Source organism: Bombina bombina, chromosome 5, assembly GCF_027579735.1.
Source record: "Bombina bombina isolate aBomBom1 chromosome 5, aBomBom1.pri, whole genome shotgun sequence".
Classification (NCBI taxonomy): domain Eukaryota; kingdom Metazoa; phylum Chordata; class Amphibia; order Anura; family Bombinatoridae; genus Bombina; species Bombina bombina.
This window is the reverse complement of record NC_069503.1, coordinates 587,133,637-587,155,951: the sequence shown is the minus strand read 5'-3', so window position 1 is coordinate 587,155,951 and position 22,315 is coordinate 587,133,637. Positions and strand designations below refer to the sequence as shown.

At 38.4% G+C, this 22,315-nt stretch overlaps 1 protein-coding gene across 1 annotated transcript in view; it reads right to left on the bottom strand.

Annotated features, from left to right (window-relative positions):
* HECW1 (HECT, C2 and WW domain containing E3 ubiquitin protein ligase 1) overlaps positions 1-22,315 on the bottom strand; it is a 416,305-nt gene that overhangs the window by 273,185 nt on the left and 120,805 nt on the right. The window contains exon 3 of the mRNA XM_053714546.1: positions 758-852. Within this exon, the coding sequence (XP_053570521.1) occupies positions 758-852 (95 nt within the window). The remainder of the gene's footprint in view (positions 1-757; positions 853-22,315) is intronic.

Below are 22,315 nucleotides of genomic sequence, written 5' to 3'. Positions count from 1 at the left end.
CTCTGGATCTGCATTGCACTGCCTCTTCTGATTAACTATTAGCTAGATTACAAGTTGTGCGGTACAGCTATACCGCTGAAAAATTGGCCTTTGTGTGTGGAATATTCATCTCACCCGTATTACAAGTACTATTTAAGTACTAATTAATACGTATAATATATATATACACAGGACAGTGGTGGTAAATACAATTTGCTGTACGGTAGAAAATTTGTAGTCAACATTTTATAGAAAAATACAACTAAACACAACGCCGCATGCAGTAATGTACAATACATATGTAATTATGCAGCACATTAGTCTCCATCTAGCAAGAACAGTAATTTTTTTTAGTGTGTCCTTTTTTTGATATATTTTAGCTGCATGGTCTTGTTTTACAAAGTGTATGTGGAAACAAAATTCATTTTATAGAACCTATTTACTATAGATGGTTGTTACATGTTTTGAGGCCAGATAAGACCATTTGTTCCTTCTGATGTCATTGTGCGGTGAGATAGTTTTACTCATTTACCAACAAAGCAGATGATTTATCAAAGTCCGTTCTTTGCAAAACTGAGACAAAAGACCTGCAGCACAGATGGAAAGTCACCTATGGAAACCAAAAAGGAATTTATCCTTTTGACTTGAATAAGTGTAACATTTTTCCTCATTATGTTGGATTTATTTTCATGAAAGTTTTGATTAATAACCACTATTATATTTTATGTCTTCATTTATCAAAGAATCCGGTAAAATAAACATGAGAGTAATGACTTACTGGCGCAGATGGGTTTTTCACAGTGATACTTGGAGTTGTTGCGCGCAGCGCTCCACTTACGCCGTGGTAATACTTAAAACAGATCTTCGTTTCAGCTGGAAAAAAAAATGAAGGCAATGAATAATTGACAAAGATTTTAGGAAACACATTATTTTTATTATATAAAAGAATATTGTGAATTACTTTTCTCTTGTTAAGTGTAGTCAGTCCACGGGTCATCCATTACTTATGGAATATATCTCTTCCTAACAGGAAGCTGCAAGAGGATCACCCAAGCAGAGCTGCTATATAGCTCCTCCCCTCACATGTCATATTCAGTCATTCTCTTGCAGCCTAACTAAAGATAGGTCGCTGTGAGAGGTCTGTGGTGTTTTTTAACTTAGTTTATTTCTTCAATCAAAAGTTTGTTATTTTAAATGGCACCGGAGTGTGCTGTTTGTTCTCAGGCAGCATTAGAAGAAGAATCTGCCTGCGTTTTCTATGATCTTAGCAGACGTAACTAAGATCCATTGGCTGTTCTCATCTGAGGAGTGAGGTAACTTCAGAAAAGGGGAATAGCATGCAGGGCCCCCCTGCAAACCAGGTATGTGCAGTAAATTATTTTTCTGAGGAATGGAATTGACTGAGAAAATACTGCTGATACCGATGTAATGTAAGTTCAGCCTTAAATGCAGTGATAGCGACTGGTATTAGGCTGATGAGTGTGTGTACACTGAATGTATTTTTCTAAGGAATGGAATTGACTCTGAAAATACTGTTAATACTGAAATAATGTATGAGCCTTAACTGCAGTAAAAGCGACTGGTAGCAGGCTTATTAATAACACTTCATAACTTTTAAAATGTATGTTAAAAACGTTTAATGGCATGTTAATCGTTTTTTGTGAGGTACTTGGTGATAAAACTTATTGGGGCATGATTTTTACCACATGGCCATCTTTGTTTTCTGCATAGAAACAGTTATCTGAACTTCCCCACTGTTGTAATATGAGTGGGAGGGGCCTATTTTAGCGCTTTTTTGCGCAGTAAAAATTCAGTCACAATCTGTCTACTTCATCCTCCATGATCCAGATCGTCTCTAGAGAGCTCAGGGGTCTTCAAAATTCATTTTGAGAGAGGTAATCAGTCACAGCAGACCTGTGACAGTGTGTTTTGACTGTGTTAAAAACGTTAATTATTAAATTGTTATCCGTTTTTGGGTATTAAGGGGTTAATCATCCATTTGCTGGTGGGTGCAATCCTTTGCTAACTTAATACATTTACTGTGAAAAATTGGTTGCTATAACTATTTTGGTTCATTGTTATTTCAACTGTGACAGCTTTTTGTGCTTCTTAAAGGCACAGTAGCGTTTTTTATATTGCTTGTAAATTTATTTAGAAAAGTATTTCCAAGCTTGCTAGTTTCATTGCTAGTCTGTTTAAACATGTCTGACTCAGATGAATCTCTTTGTTCACTATGTTTAAAGGCCAATGTGGAGCCCAATAGAAATTTGTGTACTAATTGCATTGATGTTACTTTAAATAAAAGACAATCTTTACATGTAAAGAAATTATCACCAGACAACGAGGGGGAAGTTATGCCGACTAACTCTCCTCACGTGTCAGTACCTTCGCCTCCCGCTCAGGAGGTGCGTGATTTTGTGGCGCCAAGTACATCAGGGAGGCCCTTACAAATCACTTTGCAAGACATGGCTACTGTTATGACAGAAGTATTATCTAAATTGCCAGAATTAAGAGGCAAGCGCGATAGCTCTGGGTTAAGGACAGAGCGCGCGGATGAGGTGAGAGCCATGTCAGATACTGCGTCACACTTTGCAGAACATGAAGACGGAGAGCTTCATTCTGTGGGTGACGGATCTGATCCAGGGACACTGGATTCAGAGATTTCTAATTTTAAATTTAAGCTTGAGCTTGAGGGACTATGGAGAACCTCCGCATATTGCTAGGGGAGGTATTAGCGGCTCTGAATGATTGTAACACGGTTGCAATTCCAGAAAAATTATGTAGGTTGGATAGATACTATGCGGTATTGGTGTGTACTGACGTGTTTCCTATACCTAAAAGGCTTACAGAGAGATTATTAGCAAGGAGTGGGATAGACCTGGTGTGCCTTTTTCCCCTCCTCCCATATTTAGGAAAATGTTTCCTATAGACGCCACCACACGAGACTTATGGCAGACGGTCCCTAAGGTGGAGGGAGCAGTTTCTACTTTAGCTAAGCGTACCACTATCCCGGTGGAGGATAGTTGTGCCTTTTCAGATCCAATGGATAAGAAATTAGAGGGTTACCTTAAGAAAATGTTTGTTCAACAAGGTTTTATCTTACAGCCCCTTGCATGCATTGCGCCTGTCACTGCTGCGGCGGCATTCTGGTTTGAGTCTCTGGAAGAGGCCATTCGCACAGCTCCATTGGATGAAATTATGAACAAGCTTAAAGCACTTAAGCTAGCTAACGCATTTGTTTCTGATGCCGTCGTACATTTAACCAAACTTACGGCTAAGAACTCCGGATTCGCCATCCAAGCACGCAGAGCGCTATGGCTTAAATCCTGGTCAGCTGACGTGACTTCTAAATCTAAATTGCTTAATATTCCTTTCAAAGGGCAGACCTTGTTCGGGCCCGGCTTGAAAGAAATTATAGCTGACATTACAGGAGGTAAGGGCCATGCTCTACCTCAGGACAGGGCCAAATCAAAGGCCAAACAGTCTAATTTTTGTGCCTTTCGTAACTTCAAGGCAGGAGCAGCATCAACTTCCTCCGCTCCAAAACAGGAAGGAGCTGTTGCTCGTTTCAGACAGGGCTGGAAAGTTAACCAGTCCTGGAACAAGGGCAAGCAGGCCAAGAAACCTGCTGCTGCCCCTAAGACAGCATGAAGAGAGGGCCCCCTATCCGGAAACGGATCTAGTGGGGGGCAGACTTTCTCTCTTCGCCCAGGCTTGGGCAAGAGATGTCCAGGATCCCTGGGCGTTGGAGATCATATCTCAGGGATATCTCCTGGACTTCAAAACTTCTCCTCCACGAGGGAGATTTCATCTTTCAAGGTTATCAGCAAACCAAATAAAGAAAGAGGCGTTTCTACGCTGTGTACAAGACCTTTTACTAATGGGGGTGATCCACCCAGTTCCGCGGACGGAACACGGGCAAGGATTCTATTCAAATCTATTTGTGGTTCCCAAGAAAGAGGGAACCTTCAGACCAATCTTGGACTTAAAAATCCTAAACAAATTCCTAAGAGTTCCATCATTCAAAATGGAAACTATTCGAACCATCCTTCCCATGATCCAAGAGGGTCAGTACATGACCACAGTGGACTTAAAGGATGCCTACTTTCACATACCGATTCACAAGGATCATTATCGGTACCTAAGATTTGCTTTCCTAGACAGGCATTACCAGTTTGTAGCTCTTCCCTTCGGATTAGCTACGGCTCCAAGAATCTTTACAAAAGTTCTGGGCTCACTTCTGGCGGTACTAAGACCGCGAGGCATAGCGGTGACTCCGTACCTAGACGACATTCTGATACAAGCGTCAAGTTTTCAAACTGCCAAGTCTCATACAGAGATAGTTCTGGCATTTCTGAGGTCGCATGGGTGGAAGGTGAACGTGGAAAAGAGTTCTCTATTACCACTCACAAGGGTTCCCTTTCTAGGGACTCTTATAGATTCTGTAGAGATGAAAATTTACCTGACGGAGGCCAGGTTATCAAAACTTCTAAATGCTTGCCGTGTCCTTCATTCCATTCCACACCCGTCAGTAGCTCAGTGCATGGAAGTAATCGGCTTAATGGTAGCGGCAATGGACATAGTACCATTTGCGCGCCTGCATCTCAGACCGCTGCAATTGTGCATGCTAAGTCAGTGGAATGGGGATTACTCAGATTTGTCCCCCCTGCTAAATCTGGATCAAGAGACCAGAGATTCTCTTCTATGGTGGCTTTCTCGGCCACATCTGTCCAAGGGGATGACCTTTCGCAGGCCAGATTGGACGATTGTAACAACAGACGCCAGCCTTCTAGGCTGGGGCGCAGTCTGGAACTCCCTGAAGGCTCAGGGACTATGGACTCAGGAGGAGAAACTCCTCCCAATAAATATTCTGGAATTAAGAGCAATATTCAATGCTCTCCTAGCTTGGCCTCAGTTAGCAACTCTGAGGTTCATCAGATTTCAGTCGGACAACATCACGACTGTGGCTTACATCAACCATCAAGGGGGAACCAGAAGTTCCCTAGCGATGTTGGAAGTCTCAAAGATAATTCGCTGGGCAGAGTCTCACTCTTGCCACCTGTCAGCGATTTACATTCCAGGCGTGGAGAACTGGGAGGCGGATTTTCTAAGTCGCCAGACTTTTCATCCGGGGGAGTGGGAACTTCATCCGGAGGTTTTCGCTCAACTGATTCATCGTTGGGGCAAACCAGATCTGGATCTCATGGCGTCTCGCCAGAACGCCAAGCTTCCTTGTTACGGATCCAGGTCCAGGGACCCGGGAGCGGTGCTGATAGATGCTCTGACAGCCCCTTGGGTCTTCAACATGGCTTATGTGTTTCCACCATTTCCGATGCTTCCTCGTTTGATTGCCAAGATCAAACAGGAGAGAGCTTCGGTGATTCTGATAGCGCCTGCGTGGCCACGCAGGACCTGGTATGCAGACCTAGTGGACATGTCGTCCTGTCCACCGTGGTCTCTGCCTCTGAGACAGGACCTTCTAATTCAGGGTCCTTTCAACCATCCAAATCTAATTTCTCTGAGGCTGACTGCATGGAGATTGAACGCTTGATTCTATCAAAGCGTGGCTTCTTGGAGTCGGTTATTGATACCTTAATACAGGCTAGGAAGCCTGTTACCAGAAGAATTTACCATAAGATATGGCGTAAATATTTATATTGGTGCGAATCCAAGAGTTACTCATGGAGTAAGGTTAGGATTCCTAGGATATTGTCTTTTCTACAAGAGGGTTTAGAAAAGGGCTTATCTGCTAGTTCGTTAAAGGGACAGATTTCTGCTCTGTCTATTCTTCTACACAAACGTCTGGCAGAAGTTCCAGACGTTCAGGCTTTTTGTCAGGCTTTAGCTAGGATTAAGCCTGTGTTTAAGACTGTTGCTCCGCCGTGGAGCTTAAACTTAGTTCTTAACGTTCTTCAAGGCGTTCCATTTGAACCCCTTCATTCCATTGATATCAAGCTGTTATCCTGGAAGGTTCTGTTTTTGATGGCTATTTCCTCGGCTCGAAGAGTCTCTGAGTTATCTGCCTTACATTGTGATTCTCCTTATCTGATTTTTCATTCAGACAAGGTAGTTCTGCGTACTAAACCTGAGTTCTTACCTAAGGTAGTTACTAACAGGAATATCAATCAAGAGATTGTTGTTCCATCACTGTGTCCTAACCCTTCTTCAAAGAAGGAACGACTTTTGCATAATCTGGACGTAGTCCATGCCCTGAAGTTCTATTTGCAGGCAACTAAAGATTTTCGTCAAACTTCTTCCCTGTTTGTCGTTTACTCTGGACAGAGAAGAGGTCAAAAGGCTTCGGCTACCTCTCTCTCTTTTTGGCTTCGTAGCATAATACGTTTAGCCTATGAGACTGCTGGACAGCAGCCTCCTGAAAGGATTACAGCTCATTCTACTAGAGCTGTGGCTTCCACCTGGGCCTTTAAAAATGAGGCCTCTGTTGAACAGATTTGCAAGGCTGCAACTTGGTCTTCACTTCACACTTTTTCAAAATTTTACAAATTTGACACTTTTGCTTCTTCGGAGGCTATTTTTGGGAGAAAGATGCTTCAGGCAGTGGTTCCTTCTGTTTAAGGTTCCTGCCTTGTCCCTCCCTTCATCCGTGTACTTTAGCTTTGGTATTGGTATTCCATAAGTAATGGATGACCCGTGGACTGACTACACTTAACAAGAGAAAACATAATTTATGCTTACCTGATAAATTTATTTCTCTTGTAGTGTAGTCAGTCCACGGCCCGCCCTGTCTTTAAGGCAGATCTAAATTTTAATTAAACTCCAGTCACCACTGCACCCTATGGCTTCTCCTTTCTCGTCTGGTTTTGGTCGAATGACTGAATATGACATGTGAGGGGAGGAGCTATATAGCAGCTCTGCTTGGGTGATCCTCTTGCAGCTTCCTGTTAGGAAGAGATATATTCCATAAGTAATGGATGACCCGTGGACTGACTACACTACAAGAGAAATAAATTTATCAGGTAAGCATAAATTATGTTTTTCTTTTAAGGTATTTTATTATGTTGCCCCTCTTATAAAGGAGAAGATGATGTGTCCAGCTAGCTATCAGCTGATCCCCAGCGCAGCAGTTATCACTTGACAGAACAACGTCAGCAGGGTACCCCTATATTACCCCTCACAATAAAAATTGAGACTCCTTATTTAAATGCAACAATCATCAACTTTTAAAGTTGTTTTTTTTTATCACTTTTAAGAGGCCTTTATTACACCCTAAGACAAGTTTGAAACATATAGGACTAAATTAAAACATATTAGCGTTGTGTGTTTACATTGCTCAAGCAAGTTATTTTTATCAACTGAGCTATATTCAAGGGGGGCTAACACCTGCATGTTGGCTAGTATGGGAACCAGGGCCGCCATCAGGGGGTGACAGGGGTGACTCCTGTCAGGGCCCTAATGGGCCAGGGGGGCCCCATGAAGCAAGAACTAAAAAAAAAAAAAAAAAAAAAAAAAAATTTTTTTTTTTTTTTACATTTTGGCAGCCACCAGTGGGTACTACAGCAGAGTGCTAATTGAGCATAGGAAATGTTATTACAAGGAGTAAAGTATTAGCATTTGAGAGGATTTCTGAGTGTGCACTAAACCACTATGCACAGTGTGAGAAAGACTTGGCACTTTGTTTGTACAGTGTGTGTCAGACGGCAGATCACTTTCATTTGCAGAGGAGGTAGGACTTACTTAGCAAATGTTTTTTATTTCTTTGTGCAATTTCGGATTGTAACTTCAGTGTGGTAGTAGTTGTATGGTGGGGCCAGGGGTCCATAAAAACACATTTTTTGACAATGCTGTAGAAATTCTATATTTAAACCATGCAGAAATGTTTCCTCCTCAATACACAAATGGTAGGTGCCCTTTTGGCAGATATGATATATATATTGATATATATATATATATATTGATATATATATATATATATATAGATATATATATAGATATATATTGATATATATATATATTGATATATATATATTGATATATATATTGATATATATATATATATATATATATATTGATATATATATATATATATATATATATATATATATTGATATATATATATTGATATATATATATATATATATATATATATATATATATATATTGATATATATATATTGATATATATATATATATATATAGAGATATATATATAGATAGATATATATAGATATATATATATATAGATATATATATATATAACATTCCAATTTACTGCCCCTTTATGCAAGGACTTTCCAGATGCAAGGAGGCATTTTATCTAAGATTTTTACATCTGCATAAGATGTTATACTCTCAGACTAAGATTGCTCAGTGTTTGAAATGAGACAGGTTAACTTAAAACTGTTCAGTTTACACTACAGCTGACTTAATTTTGAAATACATACCAACAAGCCTAAATCCTGCATTTAACCAGATCTAATAGTATGAGTACCACAGCTTATGGTTCCACCAAGACCATATAGAGTACAGCATTTTCAAAATCCATAAGTACAGCTGACAGATGGGAACATTTGTAGACTATATTTGAAGTGGTGCTCTTGGTTGGGGAAAATGGGGAAAAAACAAATAAACATATGTCAACCTTTTAAAAATACTTTTCTTCATCTAGCCATCTACCCAGATCATTAATGTACAATTTTGAATTCACAGAATTTTGTTTGCACATTTACATAGGATTCTTTAAAAAGTGATCTCTTAATTTCTACAAATTTTTTATCATGCATGTCACACACTGTTGATTTAGGGGATGCAAGGTGCATAAATGTTTCCTCCTGTGAGTGTTTCTGTGGGTGTCTGTGTTTATGTCTTTGTGCTTTGGTTTGTGTCTCTATGAGTGTGTATGTTTTTTTTTTCTGTGGGTCTCTCTGTGAGGGTGGGTGTGTATGTCTTTGTGCATTTTCTGTGGATGTCTGTGAGGGTGTTTGCATATGTCTTTGAGCTTTTTCTATGGGTGTCTTTGTGAGGGTGTGTGTATGCTTGTCTTTGTGTATTTTCTCTGGATGCCTCTGTGCGGGTCGGTGTCTATGTCTGTGTTTTATGTGGATGTCTCTGTGAGGGTGTGTGTTTTCTGTGGGTGTCTCTGTGAGTGTGTGTATGTCTTTGTGTGTTTTTTTGTGGATGTCTCAGTGAGGGTGTGTGTATGTATGTCTTTCTGTGTTTTACGTGGTTGTCTCTCTGTGTGTGTATGTCTTTGTGTGTTTTCTGTGGGTGTCTCTGTGTGTGTGTGTATGTCTTTGTGTGTTTTCTGAGGTTGTCTCTGTCGGTGTTTCCTTGGGTGTATGTGCAATTTTGAGTTTGTGTGTGTGTGTCCATTTTCTGTTCCTTTTTAGGACATTTTGACCTTACTACTGATTATTCACATCTTTCTACAGACTTTGAGACTAACGAGACCTTTCTGGAAGTCACCAATCCACCATTTTACCTTTAAATTGTTTAGGCAGTTCAGGACCCTTCCTTTCAGCCACTGCATGCTGTTGTCATCATTTAGTTGGCATCTTCCTTTACAAATAATCAGAACTCCATATTTTATTTTCTAAATCTCCATTTTTTACAAAACTGTAGTTTACCTCATTACTTGTCAGGTCAATGTAAACAAGTGCTGAGTGTCTGTGCCTGAGTGTGTTTCTTTGCGTGTCTGTTACAGTGTCTATATGTGAATCCTTATGTGTGAATGTGTGTGTGTGTTTCAGTGTATGAGTGTGTATGTTACTACCTTTACAACATTTACAAGTTTAAATAGACACTTAAGAATAAAGTGCATATACGTTTTAGTCACTTGGTCAAAAATTGCACATGTCAAAGGAGGGGGGGGGCCCTGATCAATGGTTGAGTCAGGGGCCCCAAAATTTCTAGTGGCGGCCCTGATGGGAACACTAAATACCTCACATAATAGAATTCCAAGTTGGTGCACAGTAAAATTCACGTTGGACATAACTTGAGCGCTAATCTGATGGTGCGTTAAGCCAACAGTGCACAAGAAGTGGAGTACTTCATATTGTTCTGTGCTATACCATTAATAATAATGGTTTAGAATGTGACATTTGCAGCAAACAACATTTTTTTCTTTTTCAATGTTTCGAATTGTCTGGTAAGGCATTCTATAGCTAGACAACAGAAATATCTTGTATTTACAAGGTGTTTACTGTCCCTTTAAAGAGAAAATAATATGGGCCAGATTACAAGTGACATGCTATTTAGCGCTTTCGCTCAAGCGTAGACTTTGCTGGAAGTAAGCTTTTTGCACGTGTCAGGTAGTACGCCTATTACAAGTTTAAAGTAAAAAGTTTGCTTACGAGCAAAACCTGACGCACGCTAATCAAAGTACTTAGAATTTTGCAACTGCAAACTTATTCTCCCCCGTAGACTTTAATGGACAGCACAAAAGAAAAAAGTCTAACATCTATAGCTAGCGTGCTAACCAGACAGGAGTTATGAATATTTCCCATTCCAATGTTCTTCACATACAGGAAAATGTTATTTTTATTGTAAATACATATATACATGTCTGTATATACTGTACCTATACCTGTATATCTATACCTATAGATATATAGGTATAGATATCTATTTTACATTAACATTATAAAATAAATAGATATATTTCATAATAAAGATTAAAAAAAATATCTAAGCAAATAACATAGGAATGTAAAATGTGCATAATGTCCTTCGTGTTTTAGGTCTAACGCTGCATAGCGTTATCACATATGAAGAATTAGTAATTAAAAAAGATTAATAATAATTATTTAAAATTATTATACATACTGTAATATATATATATATATATATATATATATATATATACACACATTATAGTCTATGGATTATATAGAATGTTTTACAGTTTCTATAATAATTTCTTAATATTTTATATTTAATATTTCAAGAACGCGCTTTAAGATTACTAATTCTTCATGTGCGTTAACCCGACTCCACATCATACCTAAAACACGAAGCATGTTACGCATATTTACATTCCTATAGGAATAAATATAAAGGTATAAGTATATACATACAGTATATATGAATAAATATTTACAATAAAAATACAATTTTCCTGTATGTTTAGAACATTGAAATGTAAAAAATATACAGTAAAACACATAAATACATATGTACATTCATACACATATTTAGACATGTACATGTATGTATATATACAGTACAGGTGGCCCTCGGTTTACAACGGTTCAATTTGCACCGTTTCAGAATAACAACCTTTTTAATCAAAGCAGTGCATTGATTAAAATAGCCAGTAGGCGGAGCTGTCCGCTTGTGTTGCAGCAAAGATATGCAAGCCAAGCAAGCTGAAATTAATCAGTTTAACCAGACCTGAGCTATCGAGCAGCTTGCAAAGGAACAAGATCTTCCAGTCTATAAATCAGTCCAGATTGGAATGCATAAAAAGAACTGTTTGCAGAAAAATGCAAGTAAAGTCTGTGTTGTGTGATTATTTTATTAGGTTTATAATGCTGTTTAGCAATTTTTTTTGTTCATTTAGCTTAAAATAATCACAACACAGAATATATAATTAAACTAAGTTAAATGAACAAAAACATTTGCTAAACAGCATTATAAACCTAATAAAATAATCAAACAACACAGAATATATAATTAAACTGTTAGGTTTATACTGCTGTTTAGCATTTAAAGTCTTAATTTCAAAGCTTTAAAAATAATGTATTAGGTGTTACTTATGCCAATTTTAAGAGGGGCCTGGAACCTAACTCCCTCACTTCCCATTGACTTACATTATAAACTGGGTTTCAATTTACAACGGTTTCGATTTACAACCATTCCTTCTGGAACCTAACCCCGGCGTAAACTGAGGGCTACCTGTATAGCCTTTTGCAGTCAAACACCTTGTCATATGCCATATACCTTTGAGCGCTAATAACTTTTAAAAAATATTTATGACAATTTTTTATTAGATAGTGTTTATATAAGTGTACCTGTAAATTTCAATGTATTTATGTTGTGTTTAGTGCAACTTTTTTTTACCCTTTATGCAAGGTTTTCAGTGTAAAATGCGATAGCGCTCTCACAATCGTGTTTGCTTTCAACTTATAATACAAGCACTATTTCCATTGCGCAAAAAAACTGATATTGCTCTCGCGTAATTTATTGCCTCCAACACTTATTGATTTATGGGAATAGGGGATGTCTGGTCTGCCATCCAATTGGTTGGTTACAGGTTACTAACAGATAAGACTACGCATTTATCACAAGTTAGGAGAACCCTTTCCCTGCTATTTCCTTTCAGGGTAGTTATAGAAGATTTTACTATAGGTGCCTTTGCTTTTTAAGGATGCATATTAAAATAATCCTATTATTTTAGGGAAAACAATTAGATGTACTTGTGAAATGCAAACTTTTAGAAGAAACTTTGTCGAACAAATGATGGATATGCGTAGGTGTAAATAGGTGGGGATTAGGAGACTGGTTAAAGGGATAGGAAAGTCAAAATTTAACTTGCATGAATCAGATAGAGCAGGTAATTTTAAGACATTTTTAAATTCACTTCTACTTTCAAATGTGCTTCATTCTCTTGGTATCCCTTGTTGAAAAAGAATATGCACATATCCTACATTAGTGGGAGCTAGCAGCTGATTGGTGCCTGCACACATTTTCTCTTGTGATTGGCTAACTAGATTTGTACAGCTAGCTGCCAGTAGTGCAATGCTGTTCCTTCAGCAAAGGATAATGCAATAATTCTAATATAAATAGCCTTTACTACTCATCTCATACAGACTAACAATTAGAAAAAGGGAAACTATCACAAATAAAAACACATTTGGGCGGTGAATATTGAAGAAAAATAAAATTACAGAAAAATAACAGAAAATAAAATTAGTTAAGAAAATGATGAAGTTCAAAATCCTTGGCGGACGGAACTTTCAAACATAATCAGGTGATATTGGAAACCCCACACCACGACTTGATGACATCATTTGTAACAACCAATAGGATCATTACTCACCCTATATCTTTCTTGGGAGAGGAGACGCACACCATCCACTACCTTGAAAAAGCTGTACGTCTATGGCGAAACGTACGTCGGTACTTTGGAATCTCTATTGCCACCACTCTTCTAAAAGCAATTTGGTTACCAGGACAGTTATCGAGGGTTTGACATTTATTGGATTGGGGTTAAGCTTAAGCCATCTGGCAGGCTATTTTACCGCAGATGCATTACAAAATTTGTTATACCACTCCCACTACAAACTAAAAGTGGAACAGATACCCGAGTAACTATTAATGTGAGAGTATTATGTGTGGCTTTTTAACATTTTATATGTATTTTAATAAAAATATATTTTACTGAAGCAGCGGTTTGCGTTTGGAGTTATACTGGAAGCCTTGCAGTATAAAACCGGGTGTGCGTCTGAACCTAGAGCCTGGTTGGCTCTTCAAAGTGTGAGTAGCCCCTTGGAGGGACCACTGGTGTGAATATTATCTTTGTTATCAAACATATTGCACTATATTGTATTTGTTTTTATTTTGGAGGTTTGGAAGAAAACCCTAATCCACTGAGAGGAAGGAGAAACCACACGGATCACACATATCTATTTTGTTATACACCAAGTGAAATTGTTTGTACTTTTTGTATCACTTTTACAAATAACACGTTTGTAAGTCTTATAGATGATGTGAGTTTATGAATGTCACTGACAACCTAAAAGGTAACCTAATTCTGGTAAAAGCTATGCTATGTAACAAATGCTCCTTTATTCGTTGTTTCTCACAAGTACAGTTGATGCATAAAACCATTTTTATGTCCCTTTAAATTCAGCATGAGCTCGGCTGGATAATGCTGACAAACTTAATGAAAATAGAATTCACCTTTATAAACTCTGGCCATCCCAGAATTAAATGGTTGAAAATTGTTAATATCAACTAGGTGTTGATATCAACATCTTCTCTGTCTGTCTCTTCATATATAAAGAAAGCTTTATTTTATTGACATTGGCCGTCTGTCATTATTTCTCTATATCTATCTGTCTGTCTCTTCATATACAAAGAATGCATTATTTTAGAGGGCGGAGCTAGCCAGCCAAGGAGATGGCCGCGGTGTGAGAGAGCTCCCGCACTCAAACTGGCTAAGAACCCCTTAAAATCTACCTCAGCAGCGATCAGGTACAACGCTACTCACCAGTAGCTCAGCCGACACTCAGGAAGGTGAAAAAACAAGAAAGTGGCAAACAACGGATGGGCTAAGGCTGCAGCACCGGAGGCCTGTTCGGCAATCACAGTACCACGAGGTCCCGCAGCTCACTATACCCATCGCGCTCAAAGACATGTAAAGCAGGACCGGAGCCAGTCAAAAAGGTGAGACAGATGGGACAAAGTGGCCACACAATCCCAGCGCATATGTTGAGACCAAGATAAGGTCACAGATCTCAGCCGCCATTATCGCTGCACACGCGGCTTCATAGTGACACTCACTAATCAAGCAGCAATATAATCATATGCACCTTTCTTTCTGGGGCCCCACACTAAATTCAGCCTGGCATGGCAATATACCTCTCAAACCCCCTCACCATACCATGAAAATCTATTTTCGACACGCAAGACAGAGCTAACACGCAGCTGAGGCCAAAAAATTTACTATAGTACAAACTTACTACGCACTAAAAATCTTACATCCCTGCTCACAACAGAGGCTAGTTATGTCTTCTAAAAAGCAATCAAAAAAGGGCAATGGCTCCAAACAGAAGTGCCATACAACACCATCTGTAAATAACTTCTTTAAAACACTAGAAGCTAAATCTGCAGCAATAAATGCCTTAGAAGAACAGGATTTTGCAGAGGCCTCTTCCTCCTCTGAATCTGATGCAGAAACTACAAGAGACAACATCACTGTTCCCAAAGTCTTATTTGAGTCATTGCCCTCAAAAAAAGACTTTACTAATCTAATCTCTCAAGTAAGGGATTGCATCAAGGAGGAGATCAGCGAATTAAAAAAAGAAATGACAGATATTGGTCACAGAGTGGAAATAGTAGAAAACACACAGGACACTCACTCCCTAGCTATTGCTGATCTACACAACATTATACATGGCCAAGCCACTGCAATTCATGATTTAGAAGAAAAGATTGATGATGCAGAAAACAGATCACGTAGACATAATATCAGAATAAGAGGGATCCCAGAATCCATTAATACACCAGACCTGGAGCAATACCTACAAGATCTATTTAATTTTCTAAAAAAATCTGAAGTACCTATTAAAATTGACATTGACAGAGCGCACCGGGCATTACGCCCTAGACCGGCTGACTTGCAGCCTCCTAGGGACGTCATTGTCCGCATCACAAATTTCCAAATAAAGGAAGAGATCATGAAGTTAGCCAGGGAACACCAACCCATCAAATTTGAAAACGCAGACCTCCAACTATTCGCAGATCTCTCGCAAAGGACACTTACTAAAAGAAGGGAACTTAAACCCCTAACCACACTACTACGGAAATTGAATATTCCATATCGTTGGGGCTTTCCCTTCCAGTTGTCTATCATGTGGAGAGGTAGGCGATTCCTCTGCACTTCCCCAAATGACATTCCGATTGTTTGCAAAGACCTGGATATCACAGCTCCAGAGATGGGGGAGAGTCAATCCACCCTGAAGCATCGAACTGCGGAGCTGGGAGGCACATCCCTTCCACAGAGAAAAGAATGGCAGAAGGTCCAGCAGAGGAGGACGAGAAGAAACACCACAAACAGCCAGGCTACAGTGTCCGAAAAGGGGTGGATGGGACTTTTTCCACATCTCAGCTCACTCATAGAGCTGCTCTCTATGGTAATCCCAACTGGGGGACTTATATCATCTGATGGTTTGTATTTGAAACCTAATACAAAAATGTCGAACAGCTAGTCAAAAAAAAAAAAAAAAAAAAAAAAAAGAAATAATACATATTGCTAATGATATTGTGAATCTAAGTTACTGAGTACGTTTAACTCTCTGATTGCTAAATTTTGTTCTTAGCCAGTTAGGAGATGTTTTTTTCTCTTGATGTATGTTCTAATGTTATTTCTCCCTTCATTTGAAGGGATTAGAAAATGTTGGTATTACTATGTTTTTCTTTTATTTTTATTTCTGTGTACTTTCAAGTTCTTGGACTTAAACTGTAAGTCAGGAAAATGCAGACACTCAGGTAGGAAAGTAGCTGTAGGAAACTTGTTCAATGTCATGCAAGAGTAGAAACGCACCTCAGGTGCTAAATGTTATCACGCAAAATGCTAAGGGTCTAAACTGCCCCAACAAACGTAGAATGGCACTGTTAGATTTACACAAAGAAGGGGGGCACATCCTACTACTTCAAGAAACCCATTTTAAATCCAACCATATCCCCAAATTTTTCTCATCATACTATCCCCAGCACTTCCATAGCACACATCCCTCAAAAAAAATTAATGGAGTGGGGATATTAATACATAAGTCTATACCATTCACTAAAACCCATATTGAACAGGATAAAGAGGGCAGATTTCTGTGTCTTTCGGGACTCCTTTTTGGTAAACCTATCACAATAGTAAACTTTTACGCCCCTAACAGGCACCAACACAGATTTATTCAACATATCACTAATAAAATACTGGACAATTCCAAAGGCTCTTTGGTTATGGCCGGAGATTTAAATGTCCCCCTCAATCCCACGTTAGACTGTACCAACCCGGATACAAGAGGAAAAACTCCACACCTAGAAAATATTTGGCAGAATTTCAAATCACTAGGGGTGCATGACACGTGGAGGTATTTAAACCCACAAAAAAAAGATTTCACTTTCTTTTCTAGTCCAAAAAAGTGTTATTCTAGGTTGGACTACATTTTTGTAGACCATATGGTTCTTTCTTATATAAAAGAAGCGAATATAATCCACACCACCTGGTCAGACCACTCTCTGGTCTTATGCAAAATTATATGGCCTTCAGCCCCCATTAGACCCTTCCAGTGGAGGCTAGATGAATGTTTGCTTAGGGGGAGAAAAAGGGTTAAAGATTTAGCAAAAATGATTAAATCATATTTCACAATCAATGTCACCCCAGATGTAAATACCACGACCATATGGGAAGCCCACAAAAGCACTATCAGGGGGGAGCTCATTAAACTTAAAGCTCAACTAGCCAAGCTAAAAAGGGAAGAACATATGACCTTAGCCAAGGCAATTTCGAGATTAGATTTCCTCCATAAAAAATCCCCAGACAACACACAAATATTAGATAATTTAAATGATAAAAGGAATCAACTTAATAGGATGCTTCAAATTGCTACTCAGCAACAACTATTGTCATTCAAACAGACATTTTATAGGGAGGGTAATAAATCTGGACGTTGGCTGGCCAGAGCACTAAAAAAAAAGACAAGAAATACGTATATACACTCGATTAAAAATCAAGCAGGCAAGCATGTAGAAGACACACACACCATAGCAGCTGAATTTAAGGCCTTCTATCACAAACTGTATAATTTGTTCCCACAGAGGAACGCTATGACACACTCCCAAAATTGCCACCAATATTTAGACCAAGTAATACTACCACAATTATCCCCCGAACATAAGGACACGCTAGATCAGCCCATCTCCACCAAGGAAGTACTGGAGGCTATTAAACATTTAAAACCCAATAAAGCACCAGGGCCAGATGGCTTCTCAGGCCTCTATTATAAAACCTTTGCTAAACAATTAGCTCCCCATCTGACAGTGCTATTTAACTCTATCTCGGATAATCTCCCCTTCCCCGACACTATGCTCCAAGCCCAAATCACAGTATTGGAAAAACCAGGGAAAACTCCGGACACTCCAGCTAACTTCCGTCCAATATCCCTGCTCAACACTGACCTGAAGTTATATGCTAAGATTCTAGCCTCTCGTATAAACACAATATTACCTTTATTGATACACCAAGACCAGACAGGCTTTGTTCCCAATAGGGAGGCAAAGGACAACACCCTCAAAGTTATTAACTTAATCGAATATGTCACAAAAACAGACTCTCCAGCTATTTTTCTTTCAACTGACGCCGAAAAGGCTTTTGACAGACTGGACTGGACTTACCTTGACGAGACACTTAGACGGTTTGGCTTCCCTACACCCTTCATAAGGAAAATCTTAGCTTTATATTCCAACCCAACGGCTCAGGTTAGGGTAAATGGGTCCCTCTCAGATACCTTTGAAATTAGAAATGGGTCGCGACAGGGCTGCCCCCTCTCCCCACTACTGTTCATACTATCCCTTGAACCACTCGCCATTAAAATCAGGGCTAATCCTCGCATACATGGAATAAAAGTAGGCACAAGAATACACAAACTAGCAATATTTGCGGACGACCTGTTATTAACCCTACTAGACCCCATAAACTCTATAACACATACCATGCGAGAACTATTCCAATTCGGTGAGGTCTCCAATTTTTCAGTTAATATGTCTAAATCAGAATTTCTACCAATAAATATTACAACACAATCCCTGGAAGCAATTAAAGCCAAATGTCCAATGAAAGCCCAAACACAATATTTGAGATATTTAGGTATCTATCTAACCCCTAACTTAAATAGTACACGTAAACTTAACTATGGGGAATTGATTAACGAATTTCACTCGCTGACCTCCTCCTGGCTGCTGAAGAACATCTCCTGGCTGGGGCGTATCCAGGCTGCCAAAATGGTCCTCTTACCCAAAGCTCTTTATTTGTTACAAACCGTACCTATCTCAAACATTTCAAAAGAAATAGACATTTTACAAAAGATCATGAACGATTACATTTGGCACCGTAGGCCTCCACGAATTAATAGAGGCACAATGTATGCAATCCCAGCCAGGGGTGGTCTTGGAGTGCCACATATTGGCTCTTACAAGTTGGCAATTTCCCTGCAGAGGATAGTAGAGTGGTACAACTTCCAGGGTGACAATTCCAAAGGCTGGACCCAGATAGAAAGCTATATGGCAGGTGTAGAGAACATAGGGAGTTACTGCTGGGATATTCCAGCTTTTAAACAAGAGGCCCTTTCGGCACTTTCAATATCAAACGAAACTTGGAGGGACTGGCTACATATTCTAAAATCATACAAAAAAATAACTACTAGATACTCCCCACTCACAAAACTTCTACTTAATCAGGAATTCCCCCCGGGCCTCACACTTACACAATCCCTAAACCCAGCGTATACTTCCCAGATTCCAATCTTTATCCTTCTAGAAAGGGGTAAGTTAAAAACCAAACAGCAAATAGAAAATCTTGAACTCCCATTTTTTTCCTCCTGGTTTAGATACCACCAAGTTAGACATTTCATCTACTCACACAGGTGTAAATCAGACCTTCTTAGACCCCTCACTCAGTTTGAACAAGCATGCGTGCACAACAGGAAATCCCAAAAGTCAATCTCCACCCTATATAAAATGGTCTTGGAAAATAAATTTCCTAATCTTCCAACATACACGAAGAGCTGGGAAAGGGAATTGAACATAAACATAACATCAGAGGAATGGTATAAATGGTTTAGAAATTTAACGAAATCAGCGCACTCCTCTGGTACAAAAGAAACGAATATCAAAGTAATGATGAGGTGGTATTTGACCCCTGCTAAACTCAAATTTATATATACAAGATGCTCAAACTTGTGCTGGAGATGTGGAAACCACATAGGAAACATGAAACACATATGGTGGGACTGCACCCCGATCAATGTGTTTTGGGGGAAAATATATACAGAAATAAATTCAGTCCTGCACACTCAATTGATACATAGCCCAGAAGTGACCCTGCTACTAAAACCGCCCCAAATTTCTTGCAAAATAAGGAGGCAATTATTTCATATAATGGTAAATGTGGCTAAACAAATGATACCCAGATATTGGAAGACAACCAAAACCCCATGCACTAATGATTGGAGGAAACTGGTAGATCAGAATATCATACTTGAAAGATTTTATTACCTTCAAGCTGGAAATCTGGATCTATATGAGGATATGTTATTTTTATGGGAGTCATACAAACACAGTAACAAAGAATAGGCAACAAAACCCTTAGTGTCTCCTAATATTGAATGATCAATATTAGGATATTACATACAATCTAGTAATGGCAACATAGATTATTTCCCCTGAAGTCTCAAGAAATGAAGGCTCATGTTAATACTAAGTACACATGTTTTGTCTTGATTTGATTTATTTTTCTTTTTTTTTTTTGTTTTTTTTGTTTTCCTGTTGTTGTTACACTACTGAATACCATGCTTATTTCATTTATAGGTTAGTTCTTACACATATACTGCAGATAGATCTATTTGCTAGACCAATTTCAGTATGTATTTGTATATTCTTGATAAAGTGGTCCAGGCTGTAAGGCTATAGTTGTGGCTTATAAATAGAAACCTAGACAATTACTACTATGTAATTTTCTGTCACCGACAGAGGACATTTATCCAAAAGACTTTCACTTCTGCATTCTAAGCTTACCCTCGGTGCCGGAATATGCAAGAAATAAGTACTAGCCACTGGACAATATGGTGCATTTATACTTCTCAAGACCTGTTGTTTAGCAATGTGCTTTTAGGGATTCTGTACTGTTTGTTTCACTCTTTTGCCTGAATACATGTGTATGTGTAACAAATGTTTTGTAATAAATAAAAATAATATATATAAAAAAAAAAAAAAAAAAAAAGAATGCATTATTTTATTCACATTGGCTGTCTGTCAGTATTTCTATATGTATCTCTATCTATCTATCTATCTATCATATCTATCTATCTATCTGTCTGTATTTATCTATCTGTCTGCATTTTCATATATAAAGAAAGATTTATTTTATTCATGTTGGCTGTCTGTCTGTATTTCTCTATCTATCTATCTATCTATCTATTTATCTATCTATCTATCTATCTATCTATATTTCTGTCTGTCTGTCTGTCTGTCTGTTTGTCTGTCTGTCTCTTCATATACAATGAATTCTTTATTTTAATTGCATTGGCTTACTAAGTAGTTTCCCTTCATCATAAGCAATGAACAGTAGAAAGTATAGCATGCAATAGATGGATTTGGCTGACTTTGCCAAGGTCATGAAGTACAAATCAACATGAAACTCAATCTTTTGCCTGATCGCCTCCTTGACCAATTCTCTACAGAAGCTGCACATATCCTGCTCAGTTACAGTTGTTCTCACGTTTGTGGTGTGGGACAATATACAGTAATTGATCTAGATGAACCTGCTGAGCTCACAAATGGGTTGTTTACAATGAATCTCTCTGGTCTCTACAATTTACTCAAAACATGGGGCCATTTCTCAGCACCAGATCACTTATGGCACCAGTGTTAAGAGCTTAATAGGTCAAGTAGTATTATTTCAGCAAACGATCCCTTACTACAGAAATGCTATTTAAAATATATTTTTCAACATGTCTATGATGAGATCTTCTTGTTTAATAAAAAAAAGTTTCAATATATAACACTTGTTTTTATTATGATACAAAAGTTATTTTATGGGATTTAGTTTGGAAATCAGTCAAAATAATATGTCTGTACAGAACTGATTCTTAAAGTATGAAAGGTTGTTTTTTTTATGGTCTTCATTTAAAATAAGCAAGTTCTCTTGGTATCCTTTCTGAAAAGGATACCTAGGTAGGCATGGGAGGTAGCTACTGATTGGTGGATGCACATATATGTCTATTGTCATTGGCTTACCGATATGTTTCAAGTAGCTCCCAGGAGTGCATTGCTGCTCCTCCAATTTATTTCTATGATCAAATTTGCTTAAATATTTTGGTAACCTTTGTGGAAGGAGCAGCAATGTATTACTGGTAGCTAGGTGAACTCATCTTGTTAGCCAATGACAAAAGACATATTTTCAGCCACCAATCAGCAGCTGGCTCCAAATAGTGCATTTTTTTGCTCCTGGGCCTACCTAGGTATGCTTTTTAACAAAGATAGCAAGAGAACAAAGTTAATTAGATAATAAAAATACAGTGGAAAGTTGTTTAAAGTTGCATGCTCTATCTGAATCATCAAAGTTTAATTTTGACTTTACTGTCCTTTAACTGTTGCTTATTCATATACAGGGGAAAAAAATGAGTAAACAGTCCCTTTAACACTACAGAGAAACAGCTTATAAAGATGGAGTGACATCATCAACTAATAAACAAGCCTATTTTACTGCAATTAACATATATATGATTAATATAATTATTATGTATCAATATATATGTGTGTGCATTTGTATTACCTTTAAATGAAATTACTTATTAACACATTATGGCCTAGATAACAAGTGGAGCACAAAAATGTTCATCACGAGAGCGCAATCCACAGCGCTTCCGTACTTAAAAAAAAG